At 40.2% G+C, this 23,046-nt stretch overlaps 1 protein-coding gene across 1 annotated transcript in view; it reads right to left on the reverse strand.

Annotated features, from left to right (window-relative positions):
* Positions 1-19,217, reverse strand: part of angpt1 (angiopoietin 1) — a 67,254-nt gene extending 48,037 nt beyond the window's left edge. The window contains exon 1 of the mRNA XM_042506777.2: positions 18,339-19,217. Within this exon, the coding sequence (XP_042362711.1) occupies positions 18,339-18,734 (396 nt within the window). The 5' untranslated portion in view covers positions 18,735-19,217. The remainder of the gene's footprint in view (positions 1-18,338) is intronic.
* Positions 19,218-23,046: the final 3,829 nt, after the last annotated feature.

Consider the following 23,046-nt stretch of genomic DNA (forward strand, 5'->3'; position numbering starts at 1 on the left):
TAATTCACTCTGGTAGGGCTTTAGGAGGTGTTACCCTGACTCACTGCCCTGTCACTCTCCAACAATGTATAATACAGATATGTGCAACCTCTGTATGTCTTTTAGAGAGCTGTCCTACTCATTCTCTGGCTTGTTTGTTTTTGAAACACTTTCTAAGGTTCTCTGTCTTAAACTCTGTCAAGATTAGGTGAGTAACAGCTCAGGCTGAACTCATGGTTGACCTCTGTGACCTTCGCCCCGGTGGCCAGCATCCAGGCCTTTACTCAATTGCTGCCACATTTTTTCCTCACATACAATGTCAAAAGAAAGAAAGAGAGAGTGGCCTCCAGACAGATCAAATTATAAGAAACAAACACACGTCGGCCATGCCTTGGTGGGCATCATCTTAGACTTCATTTTGAAATTACATCATAAGGTACTCCAGGCCTGGGATGCGGAGAAATGTCTTTATTTAAGCCTTTTAACTAAAACAAAAGCGCAAACGTGTAAGAAATTTATTAAACTGTGTTTATCTGGTCTGACGTTGGCTGTAGTTGTTACTATGTTCAGGTAACTAGTTACCTACTAAGAACAAAGCATAACATTAACTGGATAAACTCTATAAACAGAGTATTCATATACATATACAGAATTTGTTTGTGGGCGATTTGTAGTCCCAGTAGCATTGAGCAATCACGTTTAAATGCAGTAAAAACAGTCCATGGCGAAGAGGCTGAATGCACTGGCCAAAATGCATTCTTGGAACCAACTGGGTATTGCCTGATGATAAGTTAACTTTACAGTTGCTTTTTAAGAAATTTACCAGTACTTAAATGCAGACATCCGATTTAATAGATTTAATAGATCTGGCTACACCAGATCAACCAAAAATATTGGCCCTTGCCCGGAGTCTTTATCACTGTCAGACCAAAAGGCGATGAGTTTCGAGATTGTTAACTACGCAACATTGGCTGTGGAGTCACAGGTTAAGCAAAAAAAAAAAAGAAGCCTTGCTAACAATTGCTGTGCAGTATTTTCTAACTATGTGAAAACCGGTCCTGCATGCTGAGTTAAAGAAAACGTTAGAAGCTCTGTTCTTGTTTGGATTTGTGTATGTTTATGAGCTTTATGTTACAAATACTTTAATACTTCACAGTATCATGTATGTAGCAATCAAGTGTATATTTAAAGCCCTTTTAAATAAGATTCTTATTTTTAAAAAAGTCAGTGGAAAACACTAAAGAAGTCAGAGAAAATATTAGTGACAGCTGATAGAAGCATCCATTTTTCTTTCATTTGGCAAAATAAATGGTTCCTTTAAATGACTAACCAGCTTCTGTCTACCTCTGTTTGAAATCAAGGATCCAATGTTTACAAAAAAAGCAAAATATGAGTGGTAAATCTGCCATTGACATTATTTTTGGACAGCGTATGTGCTGTGCAAGACTGGAAAGCTGACAGACATTACTACAGCATTATAAGTAAGGGGGATGCAGCTTAGCAAATGGTCAAATATTATCATATAGGATAGAAAAAGGGGTCTGCAGTGAGGTGGGTGGTCTAGCCTCTGCCTCATCTCTGTTGCTTTGTCCGAAAACTGTTGATCCCAGGACTCCCCTCAGACAGAGAGACTGACTGCCATCTGAAAAACAAACCAGCTACTGCCAGCACCCACCACTCTAACACTCTTTTTTCCTCTCCTTTTACATCTGTCTCTCTTCTTTTCTTCTCCTTTGTCTTTCTGTCAAGATGCTATTGTGTTGATGTCAATTGCTTGTTCAGTTGTGCATTTCCAAGGACATAATGAGCCTTGTGTACACAACCTGAAAACAAACCAACCGTTTCTCTGTATAAATTACTGGGTAAATCACTGTGCTTACTTGGAGGTGCCCAACATCATTTGGCAGGTTCAGAGGCACACCATTTCAAAGGTTTTCTGTCACAATGGTTTGTCAACAGGGCAGACAATGAAAGAAAGTGAGAACACTGAGCCAACAGTTGAGCTGTCAAGGTTGGATGATTTGTTGCTTGTTTCTAAAACAAATCAGAACATCAAACCTAAGGACAAATCTATTTTCCATATCCATGTTTAAAATATGTTCAACTTACATGCCCTTGTAAATCATTATTCAGTGTGAAGACTTTAAATGAACCCCAAATTGAAAAAGCAGTGGAAATTGTGACGTTAAATTTTGATGTGTTGAATTTTTCAAATGAATAATGAGCTTCATAAACGGCCAATTTACTTTGAGCAACAACAATAGAAAAACCACAATGAAATAACAGGGTTTGATGTCAAAAAGTCTGAGTACAATGTGAAGAATCGGTTGCTAAATCATGATTTCGAAACAAATTGGCAGAAATATGGGACTAGTTGAGTCAGATTTGAGATTGAGATTAAGATAAGGTCAAATATCCAAAAATATTAAAGCCCTGAGAACTGAGGAGAGACTGGATGTTCTTTTTCTGTTTCCTTTGGGAAAATAAATGCTTCAAAGCATTATTACGCCAATTTGCTTTCACTACTGACATTTTTAGCTTTCTCCTATATGAAGACTAACTGTGCCATCACTAGCAGTAATCACACCACATGAATGTAGTGTCTGGCTTGAGAGGACTTTTTAAATCAAAAACTCTGTTTTTGACAGTGTTATGTCTACCAGGCATAGCTTCAGTGATTAACTACAAGCCTCAGAGCAAGCTGAATCAGAGAAAGTCTTCTACATGTCTGTAATATGTAAGATAAAAGCAAATTCATCTCAGAAGTCTCAAGAAGTACACAAATTAACTTTTGACATCTTGTTATGAAAAGAATGAACTTTCCTGGGCATCAAAAAAGAGAGATGGACAACTTGTTTTGCCTTGAACTTGAGTTCTTTAGCGCTCTGGAGCGGGTGTGAGCACATCCAACAGAAATGTTTGCTTTTCAGTTATTGATATTGGTACAGTGGTGTGGACACTTGCTTGTTTTTACGATCAAAATTCATTCCGGAAATGAATTTTCAGAGATGGTCGACGCAGGGATAACTTGGCTATCCTCTGCCCAGATTCCAGCAGCAGCACAAATAATTCAAGTCACTGATTGCTTATGTGGAAGTCTCCTTTAAATCTTTGTAAAATGACTGCAAGGAAGCATAAAATTTATTGTGAGGAATAGGCGCTAATGTTTTTTAAGGAGCTGTATGTGGAAATCAAAGCATTTATAAAGCAAACCACTATTTGCTCAATAAAGTGAAGTAATGATGTCATGAGCAGAAAATGAAATAACGCTCCCACTGTGTGTGTTGTAAACCTTCTCGTGGGTTGGTAGCAGTGCTGGCCATACGGACATGTTAGTGCATGTGAGTGTGTGACCTGCTCTGTATGTAAATATAAAAGACTCATTCTAAGGTAACGAAAACACAATAATACTTATTTTCAGGGGATTAAAAACTAATGAAAGCAGTCATAATCTTGTGTTGGTTAAGGCTCACAGTATAGGAATATTTTTAAATGTAACCTTTATTTAAGTATTCTCAGGGTTATTCATTGCACTACACTCTTGGAGCACAGAGCACAGCCTGGTCACAGACGGAGCAGCAGAACACCAGGCACAATGAAAGTGAAACTTCACTGTTCTTTGCACTGGGTCTGAAAGTTTGTATTCACTTGTCTCTGCCGCAGCTGCTCCTCTCATGCATTGAGCTGATCAGTACTGATCACATCAACTGAAAAATTATTCAACCAGCCACTCAAACTGCTGCTGAGGAAAAAATGAACTCATGAGGAGACCCACAAAAACCTCTGAATTTAAAGAGGGGACACAGAATGATATAACGGACTATGTTAAAAATTTAAAAAACAAAACAAACAAACAAAAACCCGGAAAGTTTGTTTTTGACATCCGAAAGGACAATACTGGCTCAAACTCTGTTTAAAGTTGCATATCTCTTTCGATTTTGACTCAAACCTTTAGCAGATGCAACAATCACATCTTGTAGTTTCTTTCCATGTTTAATAAAAATAAACACAGTGAGGTACAGCTTAAGCATGAATGTATATTTTCATAAATCCTTCAGTTACAGTCTGGCTCTCTGATGTAAAAATGGGCACAAAAATTAATCCAATTAATTATGCGTATCTGTCCGTATGGGAGAGGAAGTACTTGCATTCACCCAAGACATGGGAATGCGTAATGAAACCCAAACAACCAAACAAACTCGGACCTGCTCATTCATCCAGAGGTCTTCAGCAGTGAGTACCAGCAGAGGGGCAGCCTGCAGTTTACTGTGACGTAAGTTGACTAACACAGGAATCTTTCCTCTGGGACACATCAGGGCAGGAATGTCTCCAATGATGGCTTTTTTGTGTCAGTGCTAGAGGCCATGTCAGTCTGCCCCTTTCACTGAAGCAAACAGGGATACCACAAACCCACCATCCCACGATGGAGGCGCTTACATCCAAATATTTGAGATATCATTCCAGTGTACCCTCTAAACATCACAGCAGGGGATTCCTCTGCCAGAAAGCTGTAGAAGTAGATATAAAAAGACATGTTTTGTTTTAAGCTCAGCCATGACAGAAACATTACTGTCTGTTAAACCTCCTAGCCGGGCGAAACATCAGGGAAAATATGGTTTCAGTGCTCCAGTTTGTGTGCCAACGCCACTATCTATCAAGCTGGGTGTCTCTTTTAATCAGAATAAATGGGCGTTTAATGACAGGGGTTGTTTCCTTCAATGTCACATTCGTGTTTATCTTTCATCCTAACATTGCATTAAGCGAGGACTCCAGAGTTTATAAACCATCGCTATAGTCGTCCAGGGTTACAATCACCACAGTGACCGCCAACCACAGCCATACAGCTTTTCTCACTTTCTCTTTCTGCCGCTCTTTATATCTCTCCATCGCTCCATGTTTTGCTCTCCCCCCTTCTTTCTTACAGTCTCTGCTTTGCTTTGCTTCTATCACCAAAGACAGATTGACGCTATCGCATCGGGTCCAGATTATGTTACTCTCGAGTCATTTTCCACCCTCCCTCTGTTGCTTTTGCTCGAGGCTCATACACACCAGGCCATACATCACATCAAGGACTTTTAAGTACTTATGGTGCTACATTAAGGCAGTATGGAGTGTCTGTGTGTGTACATGTAGGTTTAAATTTCCCCTAAGTGATGCAGAAGAAACACTCAATCCAAACAATAGAGATGAGCAGGAGGACTAGGTGGCAGACCCGACTAACATCCCCATATGCAGCCGCTTCAGTCTGACCTGCGGTTCACCACGGCTGTTGGAGAGGAGGAAAATAGATGCCTCTGTTAATGATAAAGTGCAGCTCACAACCACTACTGTATCACTGCCACACTGCAACAATAGAAACATTTGCTGCTGCCTGACCCTCAGCTCATGATGGATGAAAATACTGATAACGTGCATGTTTGTGCGTCTTTGTTGTGTGTTTCTTAATGTGATTTTCTAGAGAAGCTGCAGGATGAATGTGTTTGTTAGTCACGCATCTAAAATGAGTTGGAACAAGTATGGCAGTCTGACAGTGCAATTAGTCAGACGTTCATTTTTGGATGATTTACAGCATATTTCTGTTGGGATAAGATGCTAAATATGACAGAGGGAAAGAGGAAGAGGACAAATCCTTGGCATTTTATATGCCCAGGTTTCTGTTTGTGTTTGCATTTCTTAGGCTGAAGTGCACAAGATGTGTGTATAAACACTGTCAGAAGCAGAGGATGGCTCAAGTGATCAAAACCAAAAGCAACAAAACCTTGATAATTACGTTCAGACAACAAAGCAAAAACATCCTAACACATCACACAGGAATTTCAAGACCTCCATGGCATCAGCTGTACTTATGGACAAATCTTCACCAAACACAAACAGCCTTGCAAACTCATCACAATGTGCAAAATACATTTGCTGTTCAAGATCATGTGATATGAACAAAAGCTCCACAACAGCTACTAGATAGACCTTGAGGTGAGATGGTTTTGTCAAAGATTCAACAGTTCTTTACATTCCAGCTGTATTTTATTATGTATAAGGTAAATTACTTTACTCAAGGGATGCACTGAAATAGCCACCAAAAATCTGTATGGTCCAACATACACCTCGTTGACTGGCACCTTTTTTACTAATAGGCCGATGGCAGTGGTCGATGTTTTTCTGTTGTGTTACATGAATTTGCATATAGGCTAAAAAGCAGGGCTCAAGACTAAAGGCCCAATCACACCTTGGAAGTCCATCTGGAAAAACAGATGGGAGCATCCGTGAAGCAGGGCTGTGTGCGCTTGGCCAAAAATAATATTGACAAGCGTCACGACTCTGCACCTTGAGCGTTAAAGGTGAAAATATCTTAACTTTTATGTGCACACAAAAACCACCAGAAAAAATGCGTCATGCAGCAGCAAGAGAGGAGTGCCCAACAGGCAGTTGTAGGATAGGGGAAACAATGGTTGGCAATGCTTCTCGAGCTTCTCTAGCATCTCTAGCAGTGTCTTGTCGTCTGTGGGACAATAGAAAACATGTTTGGGATGAACAGATATCTTCCCCAGGACAAAAGGACACAGTGAGTTCACTAAAAATGAGTAATGGTTGCAGGTAAAATATAATTTTATCATAAGTTGTTTAAATGTAATTTTGCAAAATGTAGTGTTTGGTGAGAAATTTGAATAAATAAAGCTTTTTGAAGGAGATTTTTTTTTGTGTTTTCAAAGCAGCATTAAAGGTTATTTCTTAAAATTGTGTAATTTAATTTGTGCTCATAAAGTTATGTTTTCATAATGAGGATTTCTTTATTAACCTAGCAAAAAAACAAATAAACAATAAACAATAAACAAATAAAATGAACAAAAAAAAACATTAGAATTTGCTATCACCCAAAACTGTTTTTTTAAACAGTAGAATCAAGAATTTCACAATCCATTCATCCCTACTCTATTCTAGTAAAACTGTGTAGATGTACTCACTTAACTGCAGACAGGATGTCTGTTTTTGACATTGTTCAGAGAGGGATCGTCTTGTTTGATGTAACTGTTAATGAAATGTCTTTTACTATTCTAGACACCATGCATCACTAAGATGTATACATCGATGTTCATAACAGGAGTGCTGTTTGACAGTCACTGAGAAAACGTGACAGTCTGAGCTTCAACGTCTGACTGTGTGAGTCCAGAGAGGTAACATCTCATTTGATCCTTTAAAGGCCATCAGTTAAGCTGAGGGTCATTTCATCCAAACACAGACTCACGTGCATGTCAAACAATGTCATGCAAGGACACATATGCCTAAATGGACATTAATGTTGGTCTGTGCACACATGAAGAAATACACACACAGACACATACACATACACACAGGCCTCTGGAGGGTTAGCCTCTTCCACTCAGATCCACTGCAAACATGTCCTTTTAAATAAACATCAAGAACCAATTGTAAGCGTTTGTATTTTGGTTGTAAACGCAGTCCCAAAAGCACATCCATCTGTTCGATCACTGACAGATTCATGAGCTACTTCCTCTAAGGTCACCATACAGCAGCACACAGCAAAAAACATATTTTCTATAAGGTTCCACCTTATTACGAAATGGTAAAATAACTATTTTGAAGATACTGTATGTGCCATTCTGACCATTAATTTGACAGCAAATCTTTGTTATTCCAAAGGTGCAGGACACACTGCAGCGACGAGGGCCACAGACGCTCATGTGACTTTGAATTAGTTAATAAGTTACAGCCTTATGTTTTCTTATTGAAGAATGATCCCAATCAGTTTCTACTCCATGAGCTAAACTGACTCTAAATTTATTAAAAAAAAACATATATACGGTATTACCTGTAAAAACTGCATTTAGGTTCCAAATTTAGTATCAGGCAATAAAAAGTAAAGTTGGTGCATCTTCATCAATGCGTGCGACACAAATGGTGTGCAGCAGGTGTTCTCAGTCAGCTAATCACCTGCTCTAACATCACTGATTTGAGGTGTCACCAAAGGTGCAACAAGCAGAAATAAAGAAAGGAAAAAAATGTGGTGAAAGGTCGACAACGTGATTGATTTTATGAGACCTTTTGACTTGTTCTGTTCTATGTTTTGAGGGTGTTATTTTTGAACAATGGGGGATATATAACACACTTTACTGTGTCACGTATGCACTGAGTGTGCCAGCGCTGGTATTAAATGTGAGAAGCCTGGCTGGGGTCCCAGACGAGGCAAACACAGCTCTGAAACAGTGTGTTTTTTGAAACACGTATGCAGATTTGTGGGTGTTTGTGTGTGCCCGTGCGTCAACATCTCCGAACGTGTGAATATGCGCATGTGGCTGAACGAGGTGTCACACCAATCACAGCACTTAACTGATAAACCTAGACCTAACAGTTGTCCAAACCACCCACAGAAACAGAGCCTATAATCAGCCTGCCGTTCTGCATAGTTCCACACTGTCTACCATTTAGATGTGTGGGTGTCATGTTGTAAGTTGATACTTCTCACGATACCAACTCTCCTCTCTCACACGCACCAAAGGACAGAAAAAGATTAAATAAATAAGTGAGGTAATTCCTGGATGTGACATGGAAGCTTTAGGAACGAGTGGCTCCTATCCCACAACCACAAGAACAAAACAAAAATAATGGAGCCAACCATTCGTCATTTAAATATCTGCGTAGCCTACACTGCAAGGTTTATTTTTCACCCTGTATCTCGCTCTGTGTCCTTATCTCCTTCTTTCCTTCTTTTCACCTTTTGCTTGCTTCCTGTCATCAGTTTTGTTCACTATGACTGATTCTACAGCCATTTCTAATCAGATGCGAGCATCTCTTTCAACCATCAGATTGTGATTCTTTGTTTTTCTTCAATTTGAAATCATAGCAACGCTAAATCCGCAGGGCTGTACTCCAACAAAGGTGAAACGGTCCTGTCCTCTAGAACTTTTGGAAGGCTCCCCAGCGTTGACAGACAAAGACATCCACTCAGAGAGCAACATCTGTCGGGGAGACACTGTGGGGAGAGTTGGCCCCAGAGGCAGCATGTGGGGAGGCTTCAGGAATTTTTCTCCTCACTTCACAGACTTTAAATAATTAACATACAGAGATACAAGGGAAGCGGACAACACAGCTTACAGTAAACTTCAAATTTGATGAACATAAAATGAGGCATGTAGCGAGAGCATTACAACTTGCGGTGAATTCAGATTTTTCATTCTCCTGCTCTGTGCCAGAACCAGCAATACAAGACTTGAATGTTTTCTCTGTTATCTTCTTCTGGAAGTAAAGCAGCTGTAAGAAAAAGAGACATACTGTTGTGTAGACATCCTGCGGTGTCCATTGCGAGCAGCTCAAATTTTCAAACACAATTTTGTTTTTTGACGCAGTTTCAGTTACCCTGATCTTCATCAAACCGTGATTTACAGCGCACAACTCAAATGAACCCAAAAGTCTGCAGGAAAATAAATAGCAGCAGATATGGGTGAGTAATATTATCATCTGCTCTGTTTATCAAGAGTCATTTTAAAACAAAAATACTACAAAGATAACAGCCGGTTCTGAGACTGAAATAAGTTCAAACACAGTTGTGATTTGCTGCAGGCTGTGATAACACCACATTACTTGCCCACTAACTGCGCACACAGATTGACTGTAATGTCTAATGTTTCGCTCTATGTAAGCTATTACTATCTCATATTTGGCTCATAATCACTCAGCCTTAGCAGTGGCAGAGATACAGCCGTGAACCTTGTGTTTTTGGCAACTCTTCTGACCATAACTTACACTCTCAGTACTAATGACTTCCACTTGCCTGCCCAAAATAATATTATTAATGCTTCAAACAAAAGCTTTGCTCTCCTTTCAGCCATTTTATAAGAAAATATTTAAATGTTACAGTAGAATAAATTATCTAAATATCACTTCCATATCTGAGTAATGCACAGCAGAACTCTCTCATTCATAAAACATTAAAGCTGCTACAATCAATATTTTTATATCAGCAATGGATCAAATGAGCATGTGTGTGAAAGGGGTCATTTGTAATAGGGAGTACTCGATTTGGACATCATAATTCGTTCAACATACAGTAATCGCCACTCAACTTCCCACATATGGGGGGGAGGGGGCAATTTTAGACAAATCAGTTTTTTTTACGTATACCCCCAAATCACAACAGCAGTCATCTAAGGTCACTTTTCATATAGAACAGGACTAGACTGTGTTTCTTATTAAATAAACTAAATATGCTTATGTTCTTTATCTAATTTATGTTTCAGTCTCTAGTGCATTGCTGTCAACCCCCCCAAACCAGTAAACCTGGAGGGAAACACTGAAACATGACTTATAAGACCCTTTCACAAATGCACTGCAGACATTACCCAGAGGAGCTGCACATGAGAACTCAAGTGTCCAAATCAGTTGGATTGAACATTAAACGCACTTTGCACTTCCAGCTCCCCTAGAACAAAGTCTGTGTAATGTCCAATTGAATCCCTGTGTGAATAGAGCAATTCAGAATTCACATTGTGAGTGGGTGTGTTGATGAAGTTTTTAAAGGCTGGCGTGCAACGAGAAAAAGCAAATATCTTGGGTGAAGAGTCATTCACGCAAAGACAGCAACAAAATTGCTGACTTTGCTCTCTCTCTGTTTACACTACTGCTGCAGGAGTGCAAGCTCCACAGGGGAGAACAGCTGACGTCCGCCTGCACACATGCAAACAGTGACACTGCTAACGACAGAGTCGAGCCATTTCATTGCCTGTGTTAGTTTGTTGGAGTTAAAAAGGCTCAGTGTCAAAATATTAGCCACTGCTACTGTGTTAGCTGCTGCTAACCTGGTAGAGGTTGAATTGACGACGAGTAGAGCAGCCCCAGACTCCAGAGACAGTCTTTCAGAGCTTTATCTAGCCTTTAAATTTAAATGTATGGCTTCAAAACTTTAAATGTATGGCTTCAAAACTTTAAATGTATGGCTTCAAAAGCTAATTGAACCCTGTTGTTCAATTGATAAATTTCAGATTGCCTGTTTTCTGTTATTGACCAATTTACATTCCAATTCTTACATCAGATTTCTTTTTTGCGAGTATTCAAGTACTCTAATAATTAAATGTGAGTAGTCAAATATGGAAGTCACTTTAAATGCCCATTCAAAGTTTGAAATGACGACATCACAGATTATCCGGTAACTGCAGCTACCCTCAGCTATACCAACCCTTTGAGCAGATTTGGGCTGATTGTTTTGTTTTTATTGTCTGCAATTTTTATGTTAAGTCACCTTTTTTTGCAAGTTAGTAACTAGCTGGTGAAAAAAGAGGAGCATTTAGCACTTATGGAGTCTGATATTTCCCTTTCAGAGTCAGTTGTGAGCAGACCGTAGCTTAAAAAAGTGATAATGGACTGTTATAAAGTAATAACACGTATATAGTGTGTTTATATCTCGTTTCACTGCTTCCAAATGGCTTCAAAAAAATACATGAATGCAGGTTAAACAGATTACTTCCATACTTGAGAGACACGCTGCAGAGCACTCACATTCATAAAACCTCCAGCAACCAAATGAAGAAAAATTAGCTGCATTACAGGAATGAATGTACTCGAGGGCGCATGGAAACTCAAACCTATCAGAGGAAGGTCTCAATTTATTCCACAGATGCATCAGTGGGTGCCAAGCTACAAGCTTTCAAGCAACAATGTTTTCAGAGGGGATATCATAAATCCTGTACACATTTAGCCAAATGTATAACCTTATAATTAAAACAAAATAAATCCCCTATAAAGTGCCCACAAGAGAGCGATTCACTCAGATGAGTGATGGAAAAGGACCCACATGCCTGTGTTATAGCTGCAATAAGGTAAACCAGACAGATTCAAGACACACAGTGAAATTACCAAAAATTTACTGCTTCATTTATTGAGTTTTAAAGAGACATAGGTGTGCAATACCTGCCAGTCCAATAACAAAACTTCTAGCGTGTCTGGAGCCACTGGCTGCACTGAAATATGATTTCTGGAAGAGAGGGGTGTCTCAAAACAATGTAGCTTGCTATATTGAGCGCGACAAAACTACTATATGCCCTTTTTCCCTAAAATCAGGTCCATGTGGAAATACTGTGGCATGGTCATAATGTTTTTCCCTATTCCCATGACACAGTAAGCAGAGAGCTCTGTTTCCTTTTCGTTTTCAGTCATAGTGCAAGTGCGGCCGAGACAACTTTTCTGGAAGCTGTTATTGTAGTGTCCTTCAGCAATTTCCATGGTTTCCTTTTTACAAGTTTTTGGGGTCAGGAAGGAAGAGCTTTTTATTCCTCAGAGCATTTCTTAGCCTTTCTGCATCATCCGATTGTTAGTTTTGGCCCATATTATCAGTGAAAATAAACTCTCAAAGAGGCAGTCACCCCTAAAATAGATAGCTTTCTCCTTGGATCCCCAGGCATGCTGTGTGGCCCTCCGATAGCACTAAGTAGAGAAACATATTCACCCTTTCTCGTATGAACTCACAGTATGGAAGGGAAACAAGCTGCTGCCCACATGTCGGTATATCCGTTTAAACCACTGTTTATGCAGCACAGTCATGTTCGTTGAGAGGCAGAATGATGGGAATTTCACAGGGATAAGACACCGCCATAGTTTTTCCCCCCTCCCTTTGTTCAGCAGCTTAGTTTGGCACAGGCTGTCCTTCTCAAGAAACACTGCTCTCAACCACTTTCTACTGTCTCCACCAGGAGGGGAACGAGAAGATCTATTACTTTCACTCCCAAGACTAGAAACAAAATTTGGCTTGCTGAACTTCCATCCATGCCAAATTTTCATTGTCCTTGAAATATTAGGCAAGTACAGAGGATATACTCAGAGAGTGCTGTGCGATGCATGCTTCATTTACTTTTTACTCAATGCAAACTCTTCTTTATCTCAAATGACCCATCCATTCTCAAGTTACAAACCAAAGACTGATCCTCATTGCCATTGAGCTTACCAGAAGCCCAGCAGCTACAGTAACAGCCACTGAAGACTATGACATATAACACCAATCTGTTTATCAGTCCACTTGCTACCATTTGTTCCCCGTAAGTAGTGGTTAATAGGGAGGCATGATACTGAATTTTTGGCCGATATCTGATATGCCAACATCTGACAACTCTTTTGACTGATAACTGATATCAATATTGATATATACACTTTTTTCCCTATCCAATTTTAATGATCATTAAGTCTCATCTGTGGTGGAATTAACATCACATTATGCAAACTCTTACTGTGATAGCCCACCAGTAGATGACGACATAAAATACAATGTTTTTCAATGAATGTGATATATATATGTGTGTGTGTGTGTGTGTGTATGTATATATATGTATATAAGATAGTTTAGTTAGATAGATAGACACACACACACACACACACACACACACACACACATATATACATACATACATACATATATATATGGGGTGGGGTGTAACGAGCAATCCACCTGGATCAATATATCAATTCAATGAGTAACTATCACATAACATCAATGCAAAGAGTATATATTGATCAATATCATCCTCTTTCCGATGAGCCTTTAATTTGAATTTCTGTGTCAACATCACATAAGATGATGAGAACGTTATCCACTCTGAGATAAATAATCAGTGTGGAAATATTTTGTTTTCAGAGAAACTGTGAGTCAACAGACATAGCACATGTCATATGTAAACAAAAGCCGTACTCGGGGAAATGTCACGTCCCTGCCGAGGCATCCCACTTTGCTAACTTCGCTAACAGCAACATTAGCTGCTCAGTTTAAAAAATGTTCAGCTGAAAAGACGTGCGTGCAGACTAAAATTCATCTGTGCTGTTATGTTGGGAGATGCAGTAACTTAAATCAGTGGTAAATAAGAGAAAGTATTAATAATACATGTAAATTGGTTAAGTTATGAGTAGAGGAAAAGTCCATTAGCCTCTAAGCTAATTTATGCAATGCAAATGCCATAGGCTTATGCTAACAACATTAGCATGTTGTATATATGGGGGAAACATAACTTGCAAAAGAAAGCTGTCTTTTTGTCAAGAAAGATTCTACACAATTAGGGGTAATTTGTTATTGTTTTATGTGTGAAGTAGCTTGTTTTCTGCTGCATCTTTTCTCTGAGATCAGAGCCAAGCTTATCCGAGGCTCCTCACCTTGCAGGCAGGCCAGGAAAGTAATCCTTGGACAAACACAAGCCACCTTTGACTGGTCAGGAATGTTATCAGGGTCCATATACTCTTCCCTGGGCTGAGGAAGGAAAGATCTCAGACTTAAAATGCTTCCTCAACAGCTGTTTGCTGCATCACTTTCTCTGTCTACCCCCCACACTGGACCGAGCACCCATGCACGGGTCTGCTATCTGTAAAGGTCTCCTCCATCCGTCTCTTTCATCAGGGCTGGCTGGAGCAACATCAGCTTTCTCTTAGACAAGCAGTGAAAACGCTGGCGTGATTAAGATAGATAGACTGGCCAGAACACTTAATCTTCTGTCCAATGAAAAATGTTAACTGCATCCTGATGTTCCCCCCCATGCAGCGCAATTAGGCTGAATTACCACTGTGTGTTTAAGTGTCCCCTCTGAAATGCCTACGCCAATTCTCCTCTAGTGCTAATCTTTACTTTTTACTTGTGTCTTGTATTTTTTTGAAACGACATGCACCCAGGGAACTTAATATAACTCTGTTTAAATTTAATCACTAGCGATTGCATAATATAATCTTTATCTCAATATTGGATTTTTATAAATGAAATCATTTTCTATTTGAAATGAAAACTGTCCGCTGTCCTGCAAAACTCCAGAGTATCAGGAAAGAAGCATGATAGTATTAGTGGTGTTGGCAGACGTTTTAACTTGCTTTTTACATGAGAGGAGAAAGTTACTCGAGAGGTCTCATTAGTCAAACCTTCAGTCTACCAATGCTGCCGTGGTGTTTTCATAGTATCACTTGTACTATCACAGACGGATGAGGTCCACTGAGCAAAGATAAAGCCGGTGTTATTTCACCCCTGGCCTTTCTTGACACATGGATCACTTTTGGGAGCTGTGCAGAAACACTTACAGGTTTTCAGACTTCAAATAGTAAATTGGTGTGAAAATTCATCAATAAAAAGGTGGAAGGCTTCATATTTTCAACTAGATAAATGCATACTGGTGTTCAGCCATCTAAAGCAAAAACAAAATTAAGAATTTTTGCTGCATATTTAGGATTATTTTTCATATTTCTGCCATATAAGGTAGATAAACTCCAAAGAAACATGTCAGCCCTTAGTCTGTGAGAAAGGTTTTATTATTGAAAATATTTTAGAAACTTTTTTTTTTCCACAGAACTTGGACGTTTAATCAGTCTCGGGCCCAAAACTGCTGCCATGGATCAGGTTCAGGTATGCCTTGGAAAGAAACTGTGCCGGTTCATGTAGGGTCAGGTGTGGGTTTTTTATGTTAATGGATTAACTGCTAATAATATTTTTGTGTTATGTTATGTGTTATGTGTTATGTCACTACTTTTCAGTTTACTGCACAGTGTAGTTGTGAGAGACAAGGCAGCCGACTACCACGTTAACATGCAGAAATATTGTTCATACCCACTGCCTACCATCCGATCTCTACTGGTTAGCTAGCCTGGCTCTGGTAACAGCCGGATTGGGTGGGAGCTAGGTAAAAGCTAGTAATGCTGTCCAAACCCAACAGCATTTCTGTGGAAACACTTTGCTCTTCCCATGGTCTCCCTCTAGGTCAGTCCGCTGACTAAGTGGATCAGTTTTGAGATGCAAACCCCCTTTAACATCTCTGTTATTACATAGTTATAGTTAAGAACATGGTTAGAAATTCACTTTTTTGTCCACCTGCCACTGTGGCTGCTGGACTCCAAAATCTGCCAGCCACTCAATAGATAACGATTGGTATTTTGACTGGTGAGTAAGCAAATCTAGCAGCCAATTGTGTATTTTACCAGCAATTGGCTGGTGACTGGTGCTTATTCCTAACCCTGGTAAACAATGCTATAGGGGTTTTGTGGCTTAAATGAAACTGCCACCATGTTTCTGTGGCAATGTCAAACTGCCACCTGGACAACACTACCAGCAGGACTGAGTGGTGGATTTTTTTTTTTTTTTTAAAGGCAACATTTACAGCACAAAACATAAAACTACCTCTAAATGGACAGTTCAAGGAAAGGCCTTTTGCATTTCACGCCATTTTTTTTTTATATAAAAGTGAACCGGTTAGTCACCGGTTGATGGATGTAAGGATTTCTAAAACAAAATCTGCCTAAACTGACATCCCCAGTCTACACACACACACACACACTATACACTATGTTTTAAACTCTGACATACACCATATACAGCAAATTCCTCCCCTTAACTGAGATAAAGTCAGTGATAAACAGTCCAATGATAAGCCGATATTCCACAGATTCTGTCCGGGAAGCTCCAAATCCATCTCATACTATATTTCATACGCATTTGTATATGCTCCATCTGAATTTGCACGAGGGTGGAGTAGCCTCCAACACTATACCTCCCTGATTACAAACTCAATCAACATTAGCTCTAACGTACTGTGACCAACGCCTGGGTAATTGATGAGAAATGACTATTTCCTCCAACCTGAGGAGTGAAAAGTTTACTTTCTGAAAGTAAATGAAAAGCAGGCACACAGCAGAACACTCAGACACATTTGGGAGGACATGCTGACTGCTAATGAATAGACTTGGGGTATTGATGAAGTTCAGGTTGAATAATTCCCCAGTTTCACTGTAATCCATCAAATCCATCAAGTGTTATCTGTGCATGCATTGGCTTTGCAGACAAAAAAAATAAACCATTAGCTTTAAACAATTAATCACAGATTGAAGCTGGTAATCTTATTTGGGACCAATATCGTGGAAAGTCGAGGAGCAGGAGAGCTGGTTATTCCGAATTTGGTTTGTTTATTTGATTCATGTATTCATTTCGGAGAGATAGTCTCGCTCTCTTTGGAGACTCAAAGTCTCAAAGCTTAGAAAAGCAGAATGCCTGCCAAACCATATCAGTGATGGCCTCACATTCTCCTACTCATTAACATTACAGTAGAACCATATTTGAACATAATAAACACCTCTATGGCTCTATAAATAAATTTGGTTGTTTGAGAGCAATTAAATATGAGTTTTTTCATATCATATTAGCTCTATAAAAATAGAGATTGTTGGTTTTATTCTGCAGAAAAATCAAACAGGTTGTTTCTCTTATGCAAGTCTGGATTTTCAAGTTACACTCACACGTCCTTGTCTTGAATAAATAAAGGGAGCATTCTCTTTCTCCGTCTTTTCCTCCTCCGAGTGTCTCTTGAGACTCTCTCTGACTTCCTGCCATTAAAGAGACAGCCCACTGGAGAACAGGGGGTGACTGACATATAACTACCTCTGCTCTATGACCGACGCTCAGCACAACTCAACTGGACATCTGTGGAATTTACTCAAAGGGTAGTTTACTCAGGAAAAAATAGAGAAAAAGCCCGAAAAAATGCGTGTTTACTGAATGAATACAGAGCAGCAGACGGAGACACAATAGTGCCAAGAAGATCAGACAGCTGTGAGACATCCAGAACAAAAAGTTCAATTCGGATAATGTACACACTTACATAACAGCATAGCAGGCTTAGTATAGTGTTTCTAATCCTGTCTTCTAGATTATTTCATACATATTTTGTTGACTGAAAGGAGCTTTGTTTCTACAAACTGTCAAATTATCAGCAACGAAGAAATACACCAAGTCCACAAATTGGCAACAATGTCATTATGTGTTTATCCAACCATTTTAGATTTTTTTTTTACGAGACCAAGGACTAATAGAGGAGCATATACTGCAATTATTGCGGTTAAGATCCCTTTTTTGTGCACGTTTCCATTGACATTTGTGCACCTCTGTTTCAGTTTAAAACTGGTCCCACAGCATCACCCAGACAAAAATTCTTAACCTCTAAAGCACATAAACTCTCCTATTGACAAACACTTTGCTGTTTTCTCATATTCAATACATTGTTTTTCAAACACAACCCCATCCACAAACCAAAACAAGTTATCTTGTGAAGCCACAAACAGACGCTCTGCGGAGACCACACACACACACCCACGGAAACACAAATATCTCAACAAGTATACAACAGAGTGACCACATCAAAAGAAACGGATCTGGTCTCATGCAGGGTTGTTCAAGATCCCATTAAAAACCTCACAATTTTAAACATGGATCTAATCAAAACAGGAGAATTCAACGGTATTTCCATACGATCAGCCGTAGATTGTCAAACGTCAAACCAACAGTTTGTTGTTTTACTCTGTTCGTCAACTTTGCTAGCGCTGCATTTATACTGCATACCGCGCTTCCTTACCTTCTGTAGCCACTGGGTATAATTCTCCATAATGTGCTCGAGCTGCTGGATCTTCTGGCTGGGAAACTCTGGCTCGGATGGCGGAGCGTCTCTCTGGAGAGAGTTGGCGTTGTGCTGCGGGTTACCGGCTTTCACCTCCCTGCAGGAACCTTTGGCTCCGTCTCCCTCAGGTAGGATGAACGTATAGGTGCACTGACCATGCTGGATCTTATGAAAGCGTCTGTTGCTGTAATTACTGTTACTACTTCCTCCACTACTGCTGCTACTGCTGCTACTGCTGCCACCTGCGCTGCTGCTATCCGTCGCTCTCCGCTGCTCCCCTCCTCCGCAGCTCACAATCACCAGAAGTGCTGCCAGAGAGAGCAAGTGGCTGCCAAAGTTGTACCACAGCATCATATCAGCCTGGACTTAAAGTTGCAGGTGAGTTAAGTTCTTTTTCGAGCCTGTCCTTCTTCGCTTGACTGGATGTTCCCTTTAAAGCTGGATCAGAAGTGGTGGAGATTGTCAGCCTGTGTCATCCATCCTAACACTGGACCTCCAGCATTGAAAGCTACTGCTACTCTTGGACACTTACACATGCTAAGTTTCCAAAGCTCCTTTAAGTTTTCGTCCTGGCAGGAAAAGTTGCACACATGTCTTGCAGAGTGACAGCTTGGTTATGAATCTTGATGCTCCTCCGGTAAACCAAAACCAGACTGTGTTCTTGCATTGATCAATTTGTGCATATAAAGTAGGTGCCAGGCAAGCCGAGATGGTGTCGTCAGACCTCCCCTGGTCTCTCTGACTTCCCGTCCTCCTCTGCTCTCTGACTTAACGACTAAGGGAGAGTGAGAGAGACGCTCACTCTGAGGAACAGCTCCAAGCTTCCAGCATGCTCTGCGCCTGCCCCTCACAGAGCCTGCAGAGGAATGTGAGTATGTGTGCACGAACGAGCGTGTGTGTGTGTGTGTGTGTGTGTGTGTGTGTGTGTGTGTGTGTGAGCCTGGCAGAAAAGGGACCCCTGCACAGAGGATGTGCTTAGACTATGAGGATCGGTTTACAGGCACTCCGACTGCAGGCTCATGTGGTTGACCTGCCTTTTTGTCTGCGTGTTGACACAAAGAACGCGTCTAAACGCATGCGTTTAATTTATCTGCTCTTGAGATACAACTCTACTCCCTTTTATACTGTACTATGGCAGGTGCTATATCACAAGTTGGCACAAGGGAGGATTATTTTTGGTGTTTTTACAGCTTTTTTCTCAAATTTCTTCTGTCTCCCCCACGACGAGAATGATCATCATGACAAGTATTGTTTTTATAGAGGCAATTTTGTTTTCATCCATCTTTTCAACGGAAGTCTTATATTTTCCAAGCACCTTTAAGTTTTTATCCAGAATATTTTCAGAATATCATCCCCAATACTTCTGTTATTGCCATTAAATGCATTTACACTGACTAGTTGCCTCTGTGTAGTAGTTTGCAGTGTCACTGGCAGCATTATCATCCTCACGCATATTTAAATGGCATTTTATTTACAGGAAACGCTGTGTGCATCTATTGACTTAATGAAATTCTGGTGCATTTTTAATATGTATGCATATAGCTGCAATTTATAAATACACAGCAAATTTTCATTATGCCCATACAGTCAAGGAAATAAACAACTTGCTCATCTTTTTTTTCCGAGTGATCAATAAAACTTGTCATCTCAAATGGCATTGTGGGACCCCCAGTTCTTAGCATTAACATCAGCAACCACAGGTGTCGCCAGATCAATCAAGACTGAAATTTTAAGAGTACTCCACTGATTTAGCTTTGCACATCAATAATATGAATGGACTCACGATGGACAGTTTTTTTTCTTTCTTTGTTCTTTTTGAAAGCACCGAAGCCAAAGCAACAAAACCAGAGATATTGCCTTTTTTATTTCTAGCTTTCTTCTTCCTTGTCTACAACATAAACTGTATAAAATAAGGGACATTACAACCTTGATGTTACCCACTGGTTTGCGGTCAGTGGTTTTGAGTCATGGTGTGGCATTTGGTTATGCCATCTTGGATTTTTGGAGCCACAAGCCATGAGACATGACCATGTTTGGTGAAGAGATTGGTGCTAACCCTTAAGCTAGCTGATTAGCACAGTGTATTTACAGCTATGGTTAACTGTGATAATGCTAATTATTCACTGGCAGAAAAAGCAGGCTTAAAACCATTAAAACAAACTATAAGCCCACTTACCAGCAAAACTGAACATTTGACTCCTTAGTGGGTCTACAAATACAACCAAACTCTGAACAAAACTCTTTCAGGTGACCAAAATGTTACAATGAACTGAAAACACAGAGAAATAGCGACAACTACAACCAAGGCTGTGCCCTGTGAATATGGGGTTAAGCCATGGTAACGTTACATAACCAACAATGCCGCTGTGGCAGCAACTTGTCAACCAATGGCTTCCCCCTGTCACTCAAAGCGGCCACACTAATTATGCATCCCTTAAAGCCTTCGTAACATTTACACTGGGAAGTTGCATAAAAATTTCACCTCGAGTTCACTTGTCATGAACCCGGAAACTAGCTATAGAGATCATAATTGTTTTTGTACCAGGCTGTTAACATGTTTATTTCTGCTTTAAAGCTGGGCACTTTAACATGGGGGTCAATGGGGATTAACTCACTTCTGGAGCCAGCCTCAAGTGGCCATTCAAGGAACTGCTTTTTAGGCTCCGCATTGACTTCATTTTCAAGCCTCCAAGGATGAAGCTTAGTGCCAATATTACCCAACTGGACCGCCAACAGTTCAGTCAGAAGTGCAGTTGTTATGCTGGCAGAGGCTATAGCCTCAAGTCACTAGCCTCAAGCAAAGATGAGGATTTTTGATTTTTTTTTTTACTTGTAGGCTTCAGGCTTAGCTTGTGCTGACTCAAGTGACATCACTTAAAGTATTCCTCTTTCAGAGGTTTCAGACTTCAGTGCTGCGTAGGATTAAAGGAAATAAGTAATTTCCCATAACTGTAACCCAAAAAAAGCACAACACACTTGAGTGTGGGATTCTGCAAAGTTTGCAAAAAGCTCTGCTCTGACTTATTTCCTGTGTTTCATCCACCCACTACATCTCCATTACATGGATTGTCCATATCTTAATTTATTTCATGTACAGTATGCCTCTATCACAAACACACCACCCCCACCACTGTTATGTTTTCAAGAAAACAAAAGTAAAATCCAAGAATGAGCAAAGGAAGAAGGAATGTGTCTTCATCATTAACCCAGAAGAAGGAGCAGAGTGAGGAAACACAGCACTGAAAGGCTCTGAGTCAAAGGTCAAGTCCTTGTTATGGACAGTCCATTAAAATCTCTGATTTGGGGAGACACAGCTGTCTGAATTCTGGCTGGACTTCAACATTCCTCTCTGGCCCAAAACATCCAAATCTGTGTGACAGTGCATGTGCTCGAGTGAGCATGTCCTTCTTTTATAGGCAGCACTTGTGCACACATATTTACTGTCTCCATCTGCCTGCTCATGCTTGCATGTTATACCGAATATGTCTGCATGATCCTGCGTGTGTGTGTTTGATAGAGAGTGTGTATTCAGTGATAGCAGGGGGCTACAAAAAGTTGGGCCCTCTGTGTGGGAGCCGGGGGTCGGTGTGAACGAATGCATGAAGGAAACCCAAGATAACAAACCCCTTGAATAACCCAGACTGGCCAAGACACAAAGCATGTGCAAATATCTCTTGCAGCGCTTGTCTTTGGTTGACGTACTTTGCCGGTGTCCTAAAATCTGGGCGCCAGTTACTGTGTCCAAGGGAAACTGAGTGGGAGATAATCACCACCTTTGCACAACCTTGAATGTGCAAAATTAAAGCTACACATCACTTCTATGAACAGCTACACAGAAACTCACTGATGTAGAAAATAAATCAAGAGGAGAGGTCTTTCGTCTCATGCTCTGTAGCCTTGCATAGCAAGACTTATTTTGCATTCTGCCAGCACTTGAGAGAAGTCTAGTGAAACCCATCATAATTGTGCACCAGACTGAGGGAAAGAACCTTCTGGGTTTGTTTGTATTTCTTTAAACCAATCACAATTGTGGCACTAAGTGGCACTAAGCCCAGGATGCAGTTACAGTGCCCTTGCAAAATAGTGCCGCGACAGAACTTGTTTTAGTGGAACAAAGGGGAGGCGAGCACTGGAATTAAAATGGCTAAATCCCTGCAAACCTTTTAAAACCCAAGCAAACTGGCTAGATGTCATAAAAAAGTATGGGACGAAGGCAATGAGCAACGAAAGAAGATATGACCTAAAAATTAGCAAGAAGTTAGTTAACAGTATAAGGAGATTGCCTGAAAATGACCTGAAAAAGCATGTAAACTCTGGCTTGCAGATATCACAAGCTCTTGTTTGTCTGGCGCATGCAAACGCAGCTCCCAAACAAGGAGCTACAAGCTACAACAATGCTAAAGCAAAAAAAGGGGACACACAGTGCAGGGCTCCAGTTATCACTTACTTAGTTCACCAAAGTAACCTTTGCTGCATGTCATCCCCCCTCTCCCTCTTTTACTTAGAGGCTGCTTTATCAAATAAAAATAAAAAATAAAAAATAAAAAAGGACTTAGCAGGTTGAATCAAATGTTGTCAACCTACTCACATCGCTTACATTAGCTACCTCGCCACAACTACTAAAATTCCACTGGTTTCATTCAGTTACCAGTTTCATTTTAGCCAG

This window comes from Plectropomus leopardus, chromosome 17, assembly GCF_026936395.1.
Source record: "Plectropomus leopardus strain MGB_pleo_1.0 chromosome 17, ASM2693639v1, whole genome shotgun sequence".
In the NCBI taxonomy this organism is placed as follows: Eukaryota; Metazoa; Chordata; class Actinopteri; order Perciformes; family Serranidae; genus Plectropomus; species Plectropomus leopardus.